A 20,828-nucleotide genomic window follows, 5' to 3' on the forward strand; every position below is an offset into this window, starting at 1 on the left:
CCTCTCTCCTCACCTCCCCAAACCACTGATCATTTTACTGTGTCTATCGTCACACCCTTTCTCTTCTGATTTCACATTATTACTTGTGTTCATGGCTTCCTTTTCCTGCTGTTTCATCTTTGCTTCTCCGTAAACCTAACATGCAGCTTCACAGCCAGTAGTCACACCAGTGTGTGTTTCAAGGATGAATTATTAAACCTGGTTATCCCTGGGATCAAGGGTTGAAATTTCAGGCCCTCCTGCCTGACGTCGCAGGCATTTGGCTTTGGCACAGGCTCTGGGACTCATGGACATAGGATCCTGTTGGAACGAAGCTGGAGCCCAGTTTTCTCATCTGCACAGAGAGGTCTCACCCATCGCACGTGGATTGGAGGCCTAAAAAGGAGCAGTGCAAGACAAAACAAAAGAGTAATGAAACACAAAAGCATCAGATAAACCCAGACCAAAGATGGCCATGGATTCGTTCTCCAAAGCACTGACTTTTCTTTAGTCTGTGTTCTACTTTGCACTCAGGTCCTGAGCCACGCGTTTCTCAGGCAGTTTATAATAGTAATGACTCACTTCTATTTGTACTGCAATTTGGATTTGCCTTTAATTGTGCATCTATATAATAAGAGCAATAAAATAGAAATGGTAGCATGGTGGTAGGGTTATTATATTAATATTTAAAATGCTTACCACTTATGGTCCAACCCTGCAGCGTGACATTTAATTCTCACAGTAACTCCTTGAGGTCGGCATAATGATCTGTACCTTATAAATACATAAATGGGCCTTTTTGGAGAACTACACCTTCACTCAGCAGAGGAAACTGAGGCCCAGAGACAGATCAACTCACTTGCCTAAAATAATCACACAAATAAGTAGGTGGCAGATGTAGCTCTAGCGTCCACTCTCCCTAAGAGCTCTACAAAATGGTTTTCATCCTAGGCAGCCTCCTTTCTATTTTCCCTCCCAAAAGCTCAGCTAAAAATGTGCCTCTTTTCTGATAAGGCATGTTTGTTCCCACATTTGACCTTCCCCACCCTGCCTTTCCCTCTTCACCCCGACCTTATGATTCAGGCGTCCTTCATGATCCCCATAATCTCCTCCCTCCACTGCACTGCCTGGGGCCTGGCAGGTCCCTGTGATTCTGCTTTGGGCCCTGCTTTTGCTTCTGACAGGCCCAGGTCCATGTCCAACCGGTGACCTTTCGGTGTGCAGAACAACACTCAACCTACTGAGCCACTCTGGCCTTGCGGTAACCTTCCTTTGTAACAATGGTAGCAGATCTGAGCTCAGCCTTTAGAACCTTTCTGAAGGCAGCAAAATGTAGCCAAAACTTAGCAATGTTTTTATTCCTACTTTTAACGTCTATTTTTGGTAAGTGATACTGGCTTAGAATTTATGGGAGGTAGAGAGTGTTTCCTGTAATAACACATTTATTTGAGCATGATACTAAGTCAATAATAACAGCACAGTTTGTGCCAGGATATGTCAAATACCATGAAAACAGTGTATAAGAGACCAAGGTTTGGGCTTCCCAGGTCCAGGAGACCTTCCTGCTTGAGACTGGAATGGCTTGGTGGCTCCTCCTGGCAGGGCTGGGTTGCCCCTCCCCTCCCCATCCTCTCGTTCCTGGCCTGGTTACCCACTTGTGCTTATCCGTGTCTGGAAACCTGCTGAAGATGGAGAGACTGTTATCAGGGGGCTGGGATGAAGGAGCCGTCACGGCCGTCCCCTCCTGGACTCTGACCGAGGGCTGGCCACATCACTTGGCTGGCCCTTTGAGAGATGCATCTTTAGAACGGTTCACGTGACCTTCTGGGGAGGGGAGAATGCCCGTAGCTGACTTTGATGTTCTGGTCGAGAAGACTGAGCAACCTCCTGTCCTGGTTAATATTGCCCCCGGCTACTGCTTCCTCTGCTGGCTGCTTTGCCTACCCTGCAATCTGTCCCTGCAGGGCCCAGCCAAGCATGATCCCGTGCACACCGTGCTTCTCCTTTGGTATGCATTGGCTTGGTGGGCTGTGCTTTGAAGGGAGTGCCCCAGGTTAACCTCCATCTAGCACACCTTTGATGGTCATAGTGTGTTGGGATGATGAGAGGAAGGAGGAATGTTTTTGAGATTCCTCTGGAGCAGTTCAGAAGTTTGGAAGAGCCAACCCTGCCAAACTATGCCCAGTTTCAATGAAGACTCAGAGCCAGGGCACGGCATTGCTCTTCAAGACGTGTGTTTCCTCCCGATGTTTTCTGTCTCTCTGTCTCAATGGCACATTTGTCATTGGGGGGTCCTAGAAACAGACCCATGCCTGGGGCAGGGAGGGAGGGTTTGGGGGCAGGTTGAAGACCTTTCCACCCACTCTCCATTCCTCCCGGAAGAGAGCAAGCAGATTGTTATCTCCTCATGGAGGCTTATTTCCAAAGGAGGGATGACCTGGAGGGGCATGGGAACTTTCCCTTGGTGGAAGAGGGGGGTGAAGAGGGGTGACCTTGGCTGCTGGTGGCAGGAGCTCAGAACAGTTGTGAGGGCTGGCTGCGGACTGGCGTCTCTTTGTGGCAAGGTCTGTAGATTTCGATGAACACAATGTAGTTCAGTTCTGCGCGAGCATTTGTGAGAGGGGGGTTATAGTGGCCAGTTGTAACGATAAGGAATAATAATAATGGTGGTAGCTCACATGTCTGAAGCATTTGTAGCATGCTGAGCAGAGTTCGGCCCTTCACACGTGGTATCCCCATAATCCTAGCCAGCACTCTGAGAGAGAGGTATCACTGCCCCGTTTCCCAGGCGATGCGACTGAAACCCTGAGAGGTGGAGTCACTTGTCCAAACACAGGTAGTGTTAGTGTTAGAATTTAAACTCACGTCTGTGTGTCCAGTCCAAGGTGCATATTTAACAGCAGAGCCAGGATTAGAAGCTTGGTCTCCAAAGAGCCCACGAGTGCCTTGTTCTGAACACCATTTTGAGTCAACTGGACTGTCTCAAGAGCCTTTTCTCTTTCTTCTTTGAGACACATTAAGCGCCATGTCAGTCAGTGGTGACTGAAATGGGAAGGAAGACAAAACAGGCTTGGCGCTTCACATGTTAATGGGTGCTGCTTCGGGGAAGAAAAACAAGATTTCATCCATGTAGTCTGTCCGTCCTGCTGTATTCTTAGGAGCAGAAGTGTTTTTAGGGAGTCAAACCTAATTACCCAGAAGGGAATGTGTTTTACATAGCCACTGGCGCCTTCCCCTGGAATTCTAAAGGATCCCGAGTCCCACTTGAGGATGGGAGTCAGGTTCTGTGATTTGAGCAGAGGTAACACCATATGTGATTTTGGAAGACTCATCTCTATTCTGTACCCTCTTTTTCTCTTCCAAGGATTTTAGGTTTACTCTGAGCTGCTGGAATGTCCACCGCACATACAACTGAGGTGCTTTAAGTACTGTTCTCAGGCTGACTTTATTGATGCGAAAAATCCACGGGGGGGGGGGGGGGGCTTTGGGAGGCATATTCTCATGACCCCAGGTAGACGGAGGTGATAAGTTCTTGAAGTTGAAGACTAGATGAGGAAAATGAAAACGGGAACCAACATCTCCAATAGGCATGAGTTCAAGGTTCTGTTCTTTCATTCTCCATTCTCATTGGAACCCCAGCCTTTCCTGTTACAACTGTTTCCTCCTGCCTTCCCTCCACTCCACTCTTCCTCCATTCCTGCCTCCCTTGTTCTCTCTCTCTCCCCCCTCCCTCATTCTCACAAACTCCTAATTTTTAAAAAAAATATTTTTATTGATTTCAGAGTGGAAGGGAGAGGAAGAGCAAGATAGAAACATCAATGATAAGAGGCAATCATTGGTCAGCTGCCTCCTGCACACCCCCTACTGGGGATCAAGCTTGCATCTGGGGCATGTTCGAACCCGGGACCCTTCAGTCTGCAGCTCGTCGCTCTATCCACTGAGCCAAACTGGCTAGGGTGCAAACTCCTAATTTTTTGTATTGGTTTGTCTTAGTTATCTGTATATACTAGTGAAGGAAAGAAGATTTGATTTCATCACTTTCTCAGACTTCAGGGACCTGTGCTACCCTGGATTGTGAATCAGGTCCCTTTATGAACTGCAGTGACACATAAGGGACAGGTTTACTGCCCTGACTCTCTGTAAGTGGCAGCGGTGGAAAGTTACTGGATTCCTAAGGTTACCTCCCTCAGAGCACCGGTCAGCAGTTTCAGCACTGGACAGTCAGAGTCAGTATTAAACAGAGAAGAGAGCCCTGTCAGGAAGAGCCACTTGTCATACGGGTTAAGACACTTGGTACAGTGGCTTCCGGTGGAAACGGGTGTAGCGCCACGAGGTAGAGACCTGGATTTTCTTCCAACTGGAACTAATCGACTCTGTCACTCAGAGGAAGTCACTCACCTCTCTTTGATAAATGGGAAGTCACCCCTTTTCAACATACTTCTTAAGGCTTTAAAATATTAGGGTACTGTAAATAATATGAATGGAATCAATATAACTAATATTTAGAGATGTTTACTTGTGTGCTAGATAGTTTATATATGTGCGCGCACACACACACACACACACACACACACACACACTTTATTCCTGGCAGCCACCCTATGTGACAAGCTAGCTATTATATCCACTTTTAGCTAATAAAAAAAACCTGAGGTTCTGAGAGGCTAAGTCCTAACTCAAGATCACACGCCTAGTTAAATGGTCTGCCCAACTCTCCCAGTAGTGGGAGAACCCAGCTGGACCCACACTTACTAGCTGGTATGCCCGGCACTCCTATGGGTTCTCAGAGCTCCCCACACTCAGCCCTGGGTGACTGTGCAGGGTCTAAGGCAGAGAGAGTCCTGGGCTGATTGCTTCGGGCTCTGAATAGCTTCATTTTGCATTCCAGATACCCTCCACATTATCCCAGTGTGCTCTAGCAATACCCTCATCCTTTATATACCTCATCCCAGGAGAAACATTGGTAGGCTCCTAACGAGACCATTTTACCTCCTTGGGCATCACTCATGGATGCTAGACAACTTCAGCTGCCGGGAACAGAAAGCCCACAAAGCCACATTCACCCATCCTTTCTAACGTCATCCTTCTAATCCTAGAAGTCAGATGTGTTCGTCTTGTTGGTTTTTGACCCCAGCATGTGTTAGTTACTCTCTAAAGCTGATCCAGGAATTCACGAATGAGCATGTTCTGTAACAAGTGAGGTTTGGTTTTATGTGGCTTGGGAGTGGTCAGCAGGTATGTCATTCTTCAATGACAAGCCCAAGGCTGGCTTTTCAGACTTTTCTGTGTCTAGTAACAGTTTGCCTGGGCTGCCCTTTGTCGTGGATCCCATCCCACATGCATGGGAAGAGTTAACGTGAATAAAGCAGTTTTATTAACCACTTTCATAAAAGTTAGGGGGACAAGCTGAGGATGCCAGGACAGCATCTCTTGTAGTTCTGTGAATTGAGGTTTTGGTGGCTCTGTTTAGATTCCTGATTATTGAGCCAGAGGAGGTTTATTTAATTATCATGTGAAGGGTTTCCAATGGTGTTCACTCCACTTAGATCAGCTCTTACTAATCCCCCAATGTACATGGGGCCTGAGATAGCTTCTGCCCCTGGCTGACATTTGATAGGTGTTGAAGGAAGCGATGAGCAGGCCAGTGGCTCAGGGATGGATGTCCCCAGGCAGGAGGATGGTCATATTTCATAGCTGGTCTCCATTCAAGCAGTAACTGGCTCCTTTCCAAAACCCAGCTTACCTCACCTCTTTGTAGAAAGATAAAAGAATATCAGAAAAGCACTGAGCTACAAGAGGGGACTCTTACTAGTATAGTTACCAAGATTGTTATTATTACAAAGCTCCTACTGGAGGTGCTTCTGTCGCCCTCATAAGCACACAGAACCGTGCCTGGGGCAGTGGTTTCCGCTACTGGTGTGTGACTTGGTCCTGGGCTGGCTGATGACACCAGAGCTGTGTATGGCACTTATAAAGTATAGATGTGACCAGAGCAGGGCATGGGAATCTGTGTTCTCTAGTGTAGGAAGCATAGTCCTAGGACTGACTGCCTCATATAAATTTTCAGTTGCTGTTAAACCAGTAGATTAGAATTGCCTTCCAGTTTTTTTTTTCTTATAAGTCCAATTTTTTGGCCCCTTCACATAATTTTCTGACTCAGATGGCCTTTCCATCATACCGATATAATACAACTTCCTGTTTCCCACCCTTCACTCATTCATTTGGCCATGACCTAACAGCTGTCAAGGATGAGCTGCAGGAACTAAGGTAAAATGATCAAAAGACACATGGTTCCAAGACTAACAGAGTCTTTGTCTGGTCAGGAGACAGTTGAACAATAAGCCAGCTATTATAGAGCAATATAATTGTGTGAACTAAATTGCAATGGCAGCAGGTGGAATTTGCTGGAAAGTCAGGTAACGTGTCCTAAGGCAGAAACCCTTTGACTGTAGGCTGAACAAAGGAGAGGACGGTTGTTGAGTGCCAGGTAAACAAATGAGAAAGCAGAGAGAACATCTTTGCAAAGGCTCAGCCTGATATGAGATAAGAACTACACGCTTCAACAAGTTCTGCTGTTGTATAAAATATGAGGCAATACATGATATAAAGAAGGGTAGACATACTGACCACGCCCAGATCACGAGGGGCTTGTAGGTCATGGGTGCTGGGAGTTTGTATTTGACCTTATTACTGCATCTCCTCGCCACATATATAGGTTCTTTCTAAGCGCCTCATTGATCAGTATCTTTTAAAAATCCTCTCCCCTGACAATATGGCATGGTGAAATTCCTTATTCTCATGCAATACCTTGGAAGCAGGAGAAACTAAGTGGTAATTTGCTTTATTGCTCATGGATCCCTCGTTTCAATTCTCATTTTCTGGCCCTGTCCACTTTAATTTTTGAAGCCAGAGGTCAGCTCGTATGTAGGGCTTCCTTCCCCATAAAACCTATGTTCTCAGACTGAGGAATCTCAGAGGGAAGGAGGCTTCGAGAAGAGATTAACCAAAGAACATATGCATATGTACATTACCTATGGATACAAACAATAGGGTGGTGAAGGCCTGGGGTGGGGCAGGAACCAGGTGGAAGGAGGTAATGGGGGAAAAGGGACATAGGTAATACTCTCAACAATAAAGATTTAAAAATAAAATAAAACCTATGTTCTCTTTGAAAGCCAATGTCTGCCTCACCAACTTCATTTCATGCCACTTTCCTCTTTGATCCCCAAGCTCCCCCCACACTGATCTTTTTCAGGTTTTCAAAGAAACCAAACATACCCCTACCTCAGGGCTTCGCACACGCTGTTCCCTCCGCCTGTAGTTCTCCATCTCCACCCCATCTAAATTGATCTTCCCAAAAAGGCCTTTTCCAGCCTCTAGTTAAATAGACAAGCTCCACTCCCCTATATTTTGGGGGCACTTAATACATTTTTACATTTTATTTGTTTTATTGACTTTCTTTTTTCTTTATTGCCAATTGCCCCGTAAGTTCCATAAATGCTGTGACCTGCGTGACTCATTCACAAGGGCACCATCCCCACCTATTGAATAATACATATTAAATAATGATTTGCTGAATGAGTGGGTGGATGAAGTCCTTAAGTTTAAACCTTAACAAAACCCAACCTACTATTCTTTTTCATGCTCTGGTGCACTCAACCTAAGATTTCTTTTCTCCCCTATGAACCTAAGGAAGCTTCATCCATCCCTCATGCTGCAGTCTAAGCTCCATTCATTTAATGTCTCTAAAGCTGACACTGATTTGTCTATCTTTTGACTTACATGTAAAACGCATATTTGTATTTTGTGAATAATCTTGGAATCTACGTGCGTTGTTTTCAGTTGGATCACTCTCCAAACTTCATTTAAGTTGTAATTTGTAAAGACTTTTCTCATCAAGAAAAGCAATTTTTAATAATAAAAGCAATAAAGAAATGTATTTCAGATGTGAGAGAGATACTGAATATAATGAAGCAAATAGGAATCCTGCATAATTTTTTCACCTTGAGTTAAATATTATAGATGTTTTGTCTTCTTTTCCATCGAGTAGTTTTCCTATACATTCCACAACTTTGTGTGCATGTGTGCATACCTGTGTAAGTATCCTGAATTTTAAATGTGACGTGACTACCATGTCATTGTAAAGACTTTTAAAGGCTGTTTCATGGTATGTTGGATCCTAAGTGGTTTTGAGAATCACGTGGAGCATCAGCAAAAATACCAAACTGGGTGGTAGGCACCGAAGTATATGTTATACCACTCTAAATATTGAATGCTCAATGAAGCAGAAACATAATAAAAAGAGTGTCTTCCCTCAAGTAGCTACACTTCTGATTTGTTATGGTAGGTTGCAGAAGCAAGAGGTGAAACTCCAGAATAATTTGTATTAGAAGCAAAGGCGAAAGACTGGGTCCCCAGCAAATACCCCCAGTTCAAAGGCTGAGTGCATTGAGCGCGCAGATGCCATCAGTAAGTGTGTTCTCACTGGACTTCCAAAGCAAGGAGTTGGGAAAACCTTGGCAGACCACTCTTCTCTGAAGTCTTGACTGCGAGAATGACTGCTGCTCTCTTTTTCTTCTAGAGTGACCGTCTTCTTATCAAGGGAGGCAGAATCGTCAACGATGATCAGTCCTTTTATGCTGATATTTACATGGAAGATGGCCTAATCAAGTATGTATCCGGAACCCTTCTCTTTATCTCTTTGTACTTAACCCCTTCTTCAGAAAGAAGCTTTCTACTCTTTGCTTATTCAGCTAGTGGTTCTCTGTGTTTCATGTCTTCTTCTCCTTAAAAATGAATCTTTATTTTCACCCCTCAGCCTGGATGCACATCATTCTTCAAAAGTGGGAGCTAGCCTTCGTTCACTTGGATCACATGAATAAAGTGAAAAACCTGAGTTTGATCAACGCACTGAGGTGGAGGGCACTTCGGGCCAGCTGCGTTGATGGGCTTCCTATGTGTCTTGGAGAAGTGGAAGATGTGACCACTGTCCTTAAGGATACTGAAAAGTGTGCACAAATTATAGCACCCTAAAATAGGTCCCCAAGGAGCTCAGCTGAGGATAAGTCATTTAGAAGTGTCCAGAGGAAGGTTTTGGGGTGGAGAGGCCATTTAAACTGATCTTTACTTAGGTTAGAGCACAGATAGGACATATATTCCAGGCAAATTTCCAAATAGATACTTTAGGAATGTAAAATTACTTAGAAAAATGGTTTGCTATTGGATGCCTGTAAGCAGCACAGCCAGGTAACCTTTAAGTGCAGGTTCCTTACCTAGTGACCTTTAAGGAAGGGTTGGATAGACACATAGCCTTTCATCACAGAAGGCACAGTACATCCCCACAGGGATACGATATTGTGTAAAACTAGTGCATTCAACTCATCCTACTAGCCATTCCTGACTTTGCTCAGCTTTATACTTATGTTGTTCAACTTTATTGGCTAGTTTAATATTCTGGTTATGGGAGACCTCTTCCTTATCTTTGAAAACTTGGCTTAGATATACTAGTAAATTTTTGTGGGTGGACATTCCTTATCAGCCCCCCAATCTGAGCTAGCTTCCCCTTCAATATAAAACACCGTGTGTTTTTATCAATCATAGCAATCCTCACACTGTTAGGCCCCCTTGAGAGCAAGGACCATATCTTGTTCATTTTCATATTCCTTGCACTGAGCCTAGTATTTAGTACATTGAGCTCTTTTATAAGAGCTACCTTTTATTGAGTATGTAGTATGACAGGCACTGTTAAATGTTTTTATACCTTACCTCATCTGATCTGCCAGAAATCTTATGAAGTAAGTACTTTTATTGCCCTCTTCTCAGATGAGAAAAAAGAACATAGAAAGTAAATAATTTGCTAAAGATCAACATATAAATCAGATACATTGAATGAATGAATGAACAATGCAAGATTTGATATTTAGTTGCCTTGCCAATTTCCATAAATAATTTTTCATAGTAGAAGTAGGAAAAAATGGAAATAATAGGCAAGCTAACCAATATAAAACAATTTTGTCAAAATATCAGTCACAATTGATTTTATATTTTTTATTGCTAAATATTATTTTATATAGTCGGCTCTCTTTGGAGGTAACGAATTCCCTCACTTAGAGACTCAGAAATAGAAAAAAATTATTACTTAATGCTTCTTTCTTATTTCAGAGCTTATGACAGGCATCAGTAATTGATCCCAGAACTTTTCACAGTTGAATCTTAAATGCCAGTTCAATCCATCTTCACACACTTATTCAGTCATCTACTACCAGAGTTGAATATGCAAAATGAATTCCTTTTGGCATCTTTATTAGATTGGACTAGGGACCACTTAACAAGGATGTTATAGAAGGAATTTAACCATCAGATGTGTGGGTTGGTGGTGGAGACAAGGTTGGATAAACATGATCTCCATCCAATCCTGATATTTTGTGTGTCTCTAACAACATTCTTAACAGAGTATAAAAACAGAAATACAGGGGGTCCTCAAAGATGGTTTGACTTATGATTTTTTCATATTATAATGGTTTGAAAGTGATACTCCTTCAGTAGAAATCATAATTCAAGCTTTGAATTTTGATCTTTTCCTGGGCTAGTGATAGAGCGTACAATACTCTCTTATGATGCTAGGCAGCGACAGCGAGGTGATTTTGCCCAACTTTAGGCTAATCTAAATGTCCTCAGCTTGACTAAGCTATAATGTTTGGTTAAGTTAGGTATACTAAGTGCATTTTCAACTTACGATATTTTCAGTGTATGAGTGGTTTATTGGGACATATAATCCCACTGTAAGTCTGGGAGCATCTATTATTTCCTCCAACTGTTCCATAGTTGTTTGCCTGTGGATTTTTATGGAGTGCTTGCTATGTGCAAGGCAGTTGTCTTAGTCACTGGACACATGCTATGTCACATGCTATGTTAGATGCCTTTGGGATCCAAGTCATCTCTTCCCCTGGGAACCTTACATAATTTCAGGGGAACTGAATAATGTGTGTGCACATGCGTGTGTGCGCACAAATGACAGATTTAACATTACCAGATAATATCAACATCAAATATTAAATTAGTAGAATGATGAGATTCAGAGGGAGAGGGCTGGTTAATAAATGGGAGTAGGATGGTTATTAATCATAGTAGCTGATATCTATTGACTTCTTATGTACCTAACGTTGTTCTTTAAGCTTAACACAATAACATCTAATCTCCACAACAGCCCTATGGAGTAGACATTTTTATGACATTCTACAGATGAAAAAATTGAGACCTGGTGAGGTTGAGTAACTTGGCCAAGGTCATAACGCTAGTAACTGGCAAAGCCAAGATTGTGCCTCTGGATACCCCAATTCCAGAGCTGATCTACACTTACTTAATTACTAGACCTGGCTGTCAGTAGAAACTTGACCAAGGAGGGGAGATGGAAGCCCAGCCTTCAGGAATTACTATAACCTTGGTTAGTTCAGTGGAGGAAAAGAGGAAGGCACATCTGTTTGGGGCTTGGTATTGTACTAATTGTCATAGTGGTGCAGGCACACGTGCATCCACACAGAGAGACCAGACAGCTCTTCATGCCCTGGGCTCTCGTTTTCCCTCAGAGGAAAACCAGCAAGAGAGGAAAAACAGGGACACGGCTGGCCAGTATCTGGACTAGAATAGGGTTCCAATCAGAGCTGCATTTTTTCCACAGTGTGTTTTGAATTGTGGTGGCTCTGGAATGGCCCCGTGGTGATGCGGTGAAGTTGAACTCTTAGAGATGTCAGAAATACTTGACTTCAGTTGCAGAACTAAGATTCTGGCAGGCCAGTAGTGGACTTCTGGTGCCCCAAGGAGGTTCCTTCTCGGCTGGCTATGAACAAAGGGGGAACATTCATGATACTGGCAGTGGGGCTCCTGGATCCCCCAAGGTAGGAGGCATTTAATGACAATGTAGGAGCTTATAAATCAGAGTCCTACCTGCAAACCACATTGGACAGGTTGAACTGGCCATTTAAGTCAAGGGTGTGAAGTCACAAATAGTTCGAGCAACATGAGATGGTGTATGAGGTGACATTGTTCCAGGACTAGTTGTGTTTGTTCCTTGCCTGGTGGAAGGTGCCTTGGCCTACTCACCAGCTTCTTCCCCACCCAAAACCCCCTCTCGTTCTCCCTGGGAGGCTCTGAAGCTTCCTGGGGGAAGGTGTTTGGTTGAGGTTGGCATAATCATCTTCCTTGGCTGGAAGCTTCCACTGAGGTGCTGACCCCGCCAAAGCAGCTGAGAATAGGCGGCTACAGCTTTGACTTCCTCCCTTGCCTTTGTGTGTGATTGATGGGTACATCATCAAGGAAAGGTGGGCTGGGGAGCGAAGACTGGGGTGCCAAAGGACCTCTTTTGTTAGGAGCCCAGGTGAAGCCCCTTAGAGGATAGCTAAATTCACATTCCTGTTCTTTAAATGATTCATCACCCCATGCAATCTCCCTAAAAAAAATATTTATTTCACACCCTATGTGCTAGACACTCTCAAACCTCTGGGACACATGTTTTCCCCAAAAAGCACATTGGATTGTTTTGTGTCTGTAAAAATGATTTTCTGTATGTATATCTATTTTTATTTGCTTCTAGATCACTAAACTTGTGAATCTACTGTGATAAATGTGTTCCAATGTTTAAAACTGTTATAATATTACTAGGAGCCCAGCGCACGATTCGAAATCGCTCGGTTTCGCCCACCCTCGAGTCACCTGTCCGGCCCTGCCTCCCTCCCCAGCCCTTGAAGCAGCCACGGCCACGCTGATCAGGCCCTCCCCCAGTTAATTAGCATATTTCTCTATTATATATAGAGATGTCTGTCTTTGAAATCACTCTTTTAAATTGCCAGCTGTTTCACTGTCTTGCCAGGCAAATTGGAGACAATCTGATTGTCCCTGGAGGAGTGAAGACCATCGAGGCCAATGGGAAGATGGTGATCCCCGGAGGCATCGATGTCCACACTCACTTCCAGATGCCCTACAAGGGGATGACCACCGTGGATGACTTCTTCCAAGGGACCAAGGCTGCCTTAGCTGGCGGCACCACCATGATCAGTAAGTTCCCCCAAATCACACACTCCTGGTCCCCAGTGTTAGGAGTGTGTTAACCATCATGCTCTCTGATGATAACTTGTACACGTCCCTTAAGACAGTTGGTAGACTTTCTGCCTGATGGGTCCTGACAGAAGCAGGTTGGAGTGAGGACACTGGCAGCTCACCACAATGCATGAAAGAGATGCATGAGGTTCATGACAATGAGCTCAGCCATCCCTCCTGTCTTCCTTAGCATTAGGGGCGGGCGTGCAGGTGATGGAGAATCAGAAATGACCACCTCTGGGCCCGTCACTGGGAAAAGCGGACTGAAAAGGTTGTGGATAGTGGGGCAAAAAGTTATTTCAGAACTTCCCATTTGGGTCTCGGGCAGGAGGGGCAGAGAGCATAGCAGAGAGTTTGGTGTTATCTGGTCTGAGCTATTTGTTGACCAGTTCATATTTTTAAGATTGGGCAAGCTATGTCTGTGGTTTCCTCTTTTCTTTCTTTTCTGGTAACTATTACAATTCCAAGGAAACCTAGGGAGTTGCATGCCATTGGATTACTGAACAGAAAGTGATCCAGGGCAGTCCTTCCTGTCCCAAGCAAATCCCAGTGACCTGGGTCCCCTCCCAGGCCCCATTCCAAACTTGGTCAGCAAGGGCGCTGTTTATTTTAACACCTTATACATCCACCCACGAACACAGAACAGCCTAAGCCGTAGAATCACTCACTTTCGACAGGAGCCCTAGCAGGCTTCAGCTTCAGCTTCAACTTCAGCTTCAGCTAGCTGGGTGTGGAAGCCCAGGACAATTGCATCGAGGCCATAAAAGGTGCAATTCCAGCCAAAGTGGGGAAGCCAGCTGACTTCTCAGCAGCCGCCTGCCCACGGAGGCCCTGGTGTGTGTCCAGACATCAGTAATGTAGCTGCACGCATTTGCTTTCCGATAAGTGCACTTAGGCTGCTTGCGATAGAGGGCTGAGGAAATGAGGGATCTTGGCTTGGCTTTCTGCCATCTGGGCGAGGAGTTGAGCGTGTCAGCATTCTGCAGATGTGTGTTTTGCTCAGTCTTCTGCATGAGGGAAGGAGCAGGAGGAAAGCCAGAGTTCCAGGTGGCAAGGGAGAAAAGTATACAAAGAACCACACAAGTGTACGTGTCCTTCGTAGACAAAGAACCCAGATATGAAAAAGAAAATAAGGAAAGAAAACCCATAAATCCCACATCACTCTTTCAGTTTGGCTATATATATTTTTTTCCTATTTAACAAAAATAGGATCATAATAGACACACTGTGTTTTCGCCTCCCATTTTCACAAAATGAAATGGCATGATGTCATTTATTTATTTTGTCATTCCCTTCATTGATTTTTATTCTGCCACAACATGTAGAACGGATGCCAAACCCTCTGTTTTATGAAGGTATCACGATTTATGTATTTACCCAGACTTCCCTATTGTTAGATATTTCGATAGATATTTCGATTGTTTCCAGTTTTTCACTTACGTAAATATGTAATAATTTAGACTGACAGACATCTTTAGAACCTAGATTGTGCATGCAGCGTTGTTTATTCCCTTGAGTTAAGGTATGAAAAAATTGCCAAGGTTTTTGACATCTATTTTATAATTGTTTAAAGGCAAGTTGTGCCGATTCTCACTTTTCCTCTACTGCCCAGGCGAACTCTGAGGGTGTCACTTTTGCCTTATCCTCACCAACTGTAAATGTTATTATTTTTAAAAATATCGTTTAGGTTGCAGGTACTGCATGAGTAGATTTGGGCCTCAAGGAAACTGGATTCTTGATGAAGAATTTGCATAGAAATAAGATCTGTGGGCCTAGCATCAGGCTCCTTCAGCAGACAGTGACTCTCGTCTGACAGTAAGCGTGAGGGTGTCACTCTTCTGGGCCCTGATATAACTCTAAAGCCCTTCCTCCACCTTAGGAGGGAGTTGGACTTTTATCTGTTCTAATGACTCCCTACAGAACTGCTAATAATGGCACATAGTATGTACACATTGATAGCTAACATTAGTTGAGCACTTACTATGTGCCAGGGATCAGGCAAAGCACTTTGGTGCATTTTCCCTCTTCATCTTATAACAAACTTAGAAGGAAGGTACTATGACATCCTGTCTCCCACCCCACTTGGGACCCATTTCAAGGATGAGAAAAATGAGGTCTAGAGAAGCTAGTAATTTGTACAAGGTCCCATAGTTACATGACAATTAAGTCATCAGCAACACTTTCCAAAGTTAATTCCGTGCTCAGGAAATAGAAATCCTGCAGCCATGGCTGAGCAAGCAGGAGCAGGCCTGTGCAAAGGGGAACAGGGGCTGTGTCAGTGAGTCACCCATCTGGGGTCTCTGTCCTTCAGTCGACCACGTGGTGCCCGAACCCGAGTCCAGCCTGACGGAGGCCTATGAGAAGTGGCGGGAGTGGGCCGATGGGAAGAGCTGCTGTGACTATGCCTTGCACGTGGACATCACCCACTGGAACGACAGTGTGAAGCAGGAGGTGCAGAGCCTCATCAAAGACAAAGGTGAGCCCGAGCGCGCCTTCCTCCCTTCCCCCTCGCCCCTCCTCCACACAACATCCACTCATTTGAGTCCCTTCTCCCAGCTTGGAGCCTGGAACCTCAAGCATGAGTGCTGGAAGAAAGGGGCACCACTGCATTCCAGGCGCTTATTTAGTCCATCATTCTTACTCCTTGCAGGGTCCCCACGAGATGGGAATTATTATCCTCACTTGGCAGATGGAGAACCTGAGGCTAGAATGAGTAGCAAGCAGTAGATCTCCCCACAGTCTGGGCTCTTCACCTCCATGCAATGCTGCCCATTTGACAGGGGAAGAAACTGAGGCCAGGAGAGGTTAACTTCATATACAAGGTCACACACCTACTGGACATGAGATGAGGAATTTTAAAGCTTCGTTATTTTTATTCCAAAGGTCAAACTCATTACTATTATAGATCAACAGGATCCTCAGATAAGCTAAGATATTTCTGGGAGCAAAGATGTGTTTGTACTCAGGCTAGGAGCTTAGGGCATGAAACATGTCCTGGTGTGTATGGGGGGTGGGGAGGTAGGGGGTCGGGGGGTCCTCTCAGTGAGTACATGGTTTAGGTTCCTATGGTCTTCTTAGACTCCTCTATTCCTACATTTTGATGGCCAGATATTTCACACACATGCACCATCCCCCATACAGACACGCGATGTGCTCGGCATCTAAGGCTGCCTGGGGGAGGGGGACGTAGGGAAGTATAGGGAATGGCCTCTGCTGAGCCACCGAGGCAGAGGGAAGCAGGCCAGTGAAGAGCATCAGAATAGATGCCACGAGCCGGAGGGCTGGCTGGACGCACAGTTTTGATGCAAAGGCTGGGAGCGTGATGGAAGAGAGTGTGCTCTGGGATGGAAGGGTGAGGATGACCTCTCAGAAGACGAGCTTTCCTTTCCATTCCCCTCCTCACCCCGCAAGCTCTGCTCCTGTCCTTCCTGGTTCAGAATGTGAGATTAACCCTCTCCCTTTTTCCTTGTGTCTCCTTTCACACTGGACTTCGGAACGGCTTTAACACCCATTTCCTTCCAAAGGGCCCGGTCATTCCACAGATGACACAGAGGCTGTGGGCAGGGTGGTGTTGGGAAAAGCTGCCCTCAGTTGAACCACTCTGGGTAGGGAAGTTCTCAAATTGCAGCCACTTTTGGCCTGGAACACTGTGGGCTGAGGCAGCCCTGATGGTTGGAGATCAAAATTATCCTCCATTTTTCAAAACGACTCTCTGCTCCCCAGTCCCACCTATTTCTGTACATTACTATATTAGTAGTTTATTTGAGGTGAAAAACTAAATGGATCATTTCTCAGTATCCTACGACTTAGATATTTAAGCTCAAGGTGACACTTGACTTTCAGTTGGTTCTCCAGGTTCTCCAAGGACACGGTCCTCTCAGATTCAACCCTGCAGTGGTCACGTGCAGGGCAGGCACTCCTTAAGATCTGTTCATGGAGACCAAGTATGTGTCAGGGTTAGTGAGTGCTAAGAGCTCAGCATGTATCTCATTGAATGTTTCCCACATTTACAAAGCAGGGTATTGTTATTTTTCCATTTTACAGATGAGGAAACTGAGGCTCAAGAAGTTAGATATTCCAAGTGCACTGAACTAGTATGTGGTGCAACCTCCAGAGTGTGAATACAACCAGTGTGCTACAGTGATTCTCAATTTTTTATATATATATAGGCCCGATGCATGAAATTCGTGCAAGGGGCTTGGCCTTCACAGCCCTGGCTGCCTTGGCCGGCCCTCACAACCCTTCCCAGCCTCGGGTGGCCCTCGCAGCCTTGGCTTCATTCCAAAGGTCATCCAGATGGTCGTTCTGCTATTCAATCTAATTAGCATATTAGCTCTTTATTACATAGGATACTGCCTCCAGCAAAAACAAAGCTTATTGACCCTGTGAGCTGGGGAGTGCTGGTTGTAGGCAAGAAAGAGGTGCAGAAGAAGAGACCGTTCTCTATGACATTACGTAGGAATCGTTGCTTTTCCAGGGCGAGGAGGGAATAGAAAAATGTTCTTGGAGAATGGGAAGCATCACTTTGCCTTGGACCGGAGCCTGTAATGTACTCGGGCCCCATGGGCCATAGAAGTGGGAATAAAGGATGGAGAGTGGTGGTGATAATGCTGTCTTCTTCCTGTTCCCCTTCCCTCCCTCTCTTGCAGGGGTTAACTCCTTCATGGTTTACATGGCCTATAAGGACTTGTACCAGGTGTCCAACACAGAGGTAATGATCCACTGCTGTGTGGCTTGGGGTATCTGGATGGGTTTCCTATTGTTGCTGATGACCTTGACTCCTTTAACACGAGTCAGTGCGGGCGCTGTGGGAGACAGCTGGGCCAGAGTGCTTCTCGCAGTCCACGCTCCCTTTTAAATCAGGTAACGGGCAGGGTGCCGCTGGCAAGGCAGACAGGGAGCGCGAAGTTCCACTGGCAGCAGCTTTCTCAAGAGGATAAGAGGAAGGGCCTGCCTCAGTCTCCATCTACCAAGCAAACGCAAACTCCTTGTGAGCTCGGAACACGCGAGGTGCTCAGCCTTGCAGCATAAGGAGGGCCGTCTGCTGTTTGGGGGAATTGTCCCAGCTTGCCTCTGACTCTCTCCTTAAGAAATTTGCGAGATGTGTCTTAGACAAAGTTTTAATTCCCAACTTTCCTGATTAGAAGGTGAAGGGAGGTCTGTTTTGAGAGGTTGAGAGATAGGGGTTTCAGCTCTCGAGTTAGCATCTGGCTGGGCTGTGGTGGTCTTTGGGAGCACGGGTTGAGAAGGATTCTGAAGCTCAACGGGAAATAATTCCCTAAAAATGTGTGCTGAGGGCGGGTAGAGTGGCTGGTAGCATTGTTATGTGTTCACCCTGTCTGCTTAGGCAACACAGCAGGTTCTGTGTATAGACAGTTTTCTGGAATTTCTTCGGACTTGCGCCCCTCTTGGGCCGGGCGTGTTTTAGTCTGTATTTCTGCTCTAGGCACTTACTTCCTCTGGTTTATCCCCTCTGGCTCTCGTAATTGGGCCTTGTGTGAGGTTGCTGAAAGCACCGGTGGCCTGTGAAGGTGACAGACTCATTTCTGTTTCAGCTCTACGAGATCTTCACCTGCCTGGGAGAGCTGGGAGCCATTGCTCAGGTCCACGCTGAGAATGGGGACATCATTGCCCAGGTAACGGCGTGCAGCTCCCTGGAGGGCGCTTTCGGCATGGGCTTCCCTCTGCATCACCTCCGTGTCCTCTTTGCTTCCCCGTTGCTTGAGCTCTCACTGTGTGGAAGGCACCATCATCAGTGCTCCATTAAAATCCTGCCCTGAAGGACCTCATGTCTGGGAGGAGGAAAAAAGGAAATGTGGACAAGTGAGGGAGCAGGTGCCAGCTGTTGGAAAACAAAGAGAGGTCTGGCCGCTCTGGAGAATCCAGAAAGGCTTCCTGGAAGAGGAGGTTTCAAATCGGGTCATTTACTGGAAGAGTATTGCTGCTTCTCTTTTGAAAATGAGTCCAAGCTACGTGGCATTCTGTGTCCTAAAGAAAAACCCTAAGGCAGCACTTCTCAGAAGCCAGAAATCCGATCCAGGACTGCGGGACTCCTGGCCATAGATAATAAAGAATTTAAGTCTTGTGGGGCCTACACGTCCCATTGGTTTCCTAGAAATCATGCTGAAAAACCTGCAGAGTGATGAAAGTGAGGGTCCCAAGGCCCAAATGGATCACTGGTGAGGAAGCAGAAAGCACTTCTCTCCCCAGCTCCAGGGCTGCTTAATGGGCTAGATGCACAGATGTGCCTCAGCCACGGCTTTGTTTATCCCAAGATTGGCCTCTGCTAGATGGAGGCTGCCAGGAAAGCGTGTGAGCTCTCTTCGTCCATGCGATACGGTTAATAGCAAGAAGCCATTATTCATTCTTTCAGAGAGTATTTCCTGAGCGCTCTGTGCCAGGCATCAGGCTGCACAGAGGTGAGCCAAAACAGATGTCCTCCACGGCTCGGAAGTGCTTGGGCTCTGCCTTCATTTCAGAAGTTGTCCAGGACTTGGTGAATGTGATGGGCAGGGGTGTGGGAACAATGCTGCGGCCCCGTCTAGCTTAGACCTGTCGGCTCCCAATAGCCGGTACCACTTGGTGAGCACTTCCTACCGTGTGCCAGGCTCCTATAAGTCGTCTCCTAAGCCAGTGATGGTGAAGCTTTTGAGCTCGGTGTGTCAGCATTTTGAAACACCCTAACTTAACTCTGGTGCCGTGTCACATAGAGAAATTTTTTGATATTTGCAACCATAGAAAAACAAAGACTTATATTTTTGATATTTATTTTATATATTTAAATGCCATTTAACAAAGAAAAATCAACCAAAAAAAATGAGTTCGAGTGTCACCTCTGACACGCGTGTCATAGGTTCGCCATCACTGTCCTAAGTTCTCATTGAATCTTCACCCAACCCTTTAAAGTTGACTGCCATCCTCCCCATTTTGTGGATGAGAACATTGAGGCCCAGAAGGATTACGTCACTGGCCCAGAGATCACCGCAAATAACTGGGAGAACAGAATCTCAGTCCCTTAGGTGATGGGCCTCAGTGGGCATCTCACCCAGAGATGGTACATCCGGGCCCCTTGCCCCACCGGTCCAGCTGTAGGGCTCCAGCTGTCGGGGTGTTGTCTCCCTAGCGGAGGAGGTGAGCTAAGTGTGCACTTTCCTCTTGCTTAGGACCAAGAGGTTAATTAGTCAGGCCCCTGACAGCCTTCTCCTACGTCCTCCACACACCCAGAGCTAATGAAATCATTTTCTAAGGAAGGTCCAAATCCTTGCTCCCAGGGGAGGTGTCTGGTGGTATTAGAGCCATCACTCCTCCCCCTTCTCCAAGTTTTCAGTGCCGCAGCCAGAGGTCCCAGCCCTCCCTCCAGATACCCTAGAAACCAAACTCCTGGCTTCTTCATTCAGGAGCCTGAGCAGGCAAAGTCGCTCCGACTCAAAGCCCCTTTTCCCGCTTCCTCTGTGGCTCCGTGGCATGGAAGTGTCTCTGCTCCCACCCCCACCCCCGCCCCCTACCTTGGGAAGATCTGTTCTGAGTTAGGAAGAGAATAAGGGCATTCTTCCATTTGGATGAGTTTCTTGTGCGTGTTTATGAAATTCAGCTTGAGCTGAAAGATTTGATCACATTATCTAAATGAAGCAGCTGCTGTCCTCAGAGTCTCTGGCTGCACTTCATGCCAAAGTGACTAAGGAAGAAGAAATCATTCCCTACGGGTCCCAACCAGGGGTATTTTCCAAGGACAGTCTGAGAGCACAGCATCCTTAGCC

The 20,828-nt window shown here is 45.8% G+C and overlaps 1 protein-coding gene across 3 annotated transcripts in view; it reads left to right on the plus strand.

Annotated features, from left to right (window-relative positions):
* LOC102441540 (dihydropyrimidinase-related protein 3) overlaps nt 1–20,828 on the plus strand; it is a 105,859-nt gene that overhangs the window by 64,026 nt on the left and 21,005 nt on the right. For all 3 annotated transcript variants that reach the window (XR_002831350.1, XM_014463235.2, XM_006097454.3), the window contains exons 2-6: nt 8,561–8,649; nt 12,845–13,029; nt 15,383–15,547; nt 17,721–17,782; nt 18,627–18,707. Coding sequence is in view for 2 of the 3 variants with exons in the window: in XM_006097454.3 (XP_006097516.1) it covers nt 8,561–8,649; nt 12,845–13,029; nt 15,383–15,547; nt 17,721–17,782; nt 18,627–18,707 (582 nt within the window). In the remaining variant the exon portion in view is untranslated. The remainder of the gene's footprint in view (nt 1–8,560; nt 8,650–12,844; nt 13,030–15,382; nt 15,548–17,720; nt 17,783–18,626; nt 18,708–20,828) is intronic.

The sequence above is a fragment of the Myotis lucifugus genome, unplaced genomic scaffold (genome assembly GCF_000147115.1).
Source record: "Myotis lucifugus unplaced genomic scaffold, Myoluc2.0 scaffold_202, whole genome shotgun sequence".
Taxonomy (NCBI): domain Eukaryota; kingdom Metazoa; phylum Chordata; class Mammalia; order Chiroptera; family Vespertilionidae; genus Myotis; species Myotis lucifugus.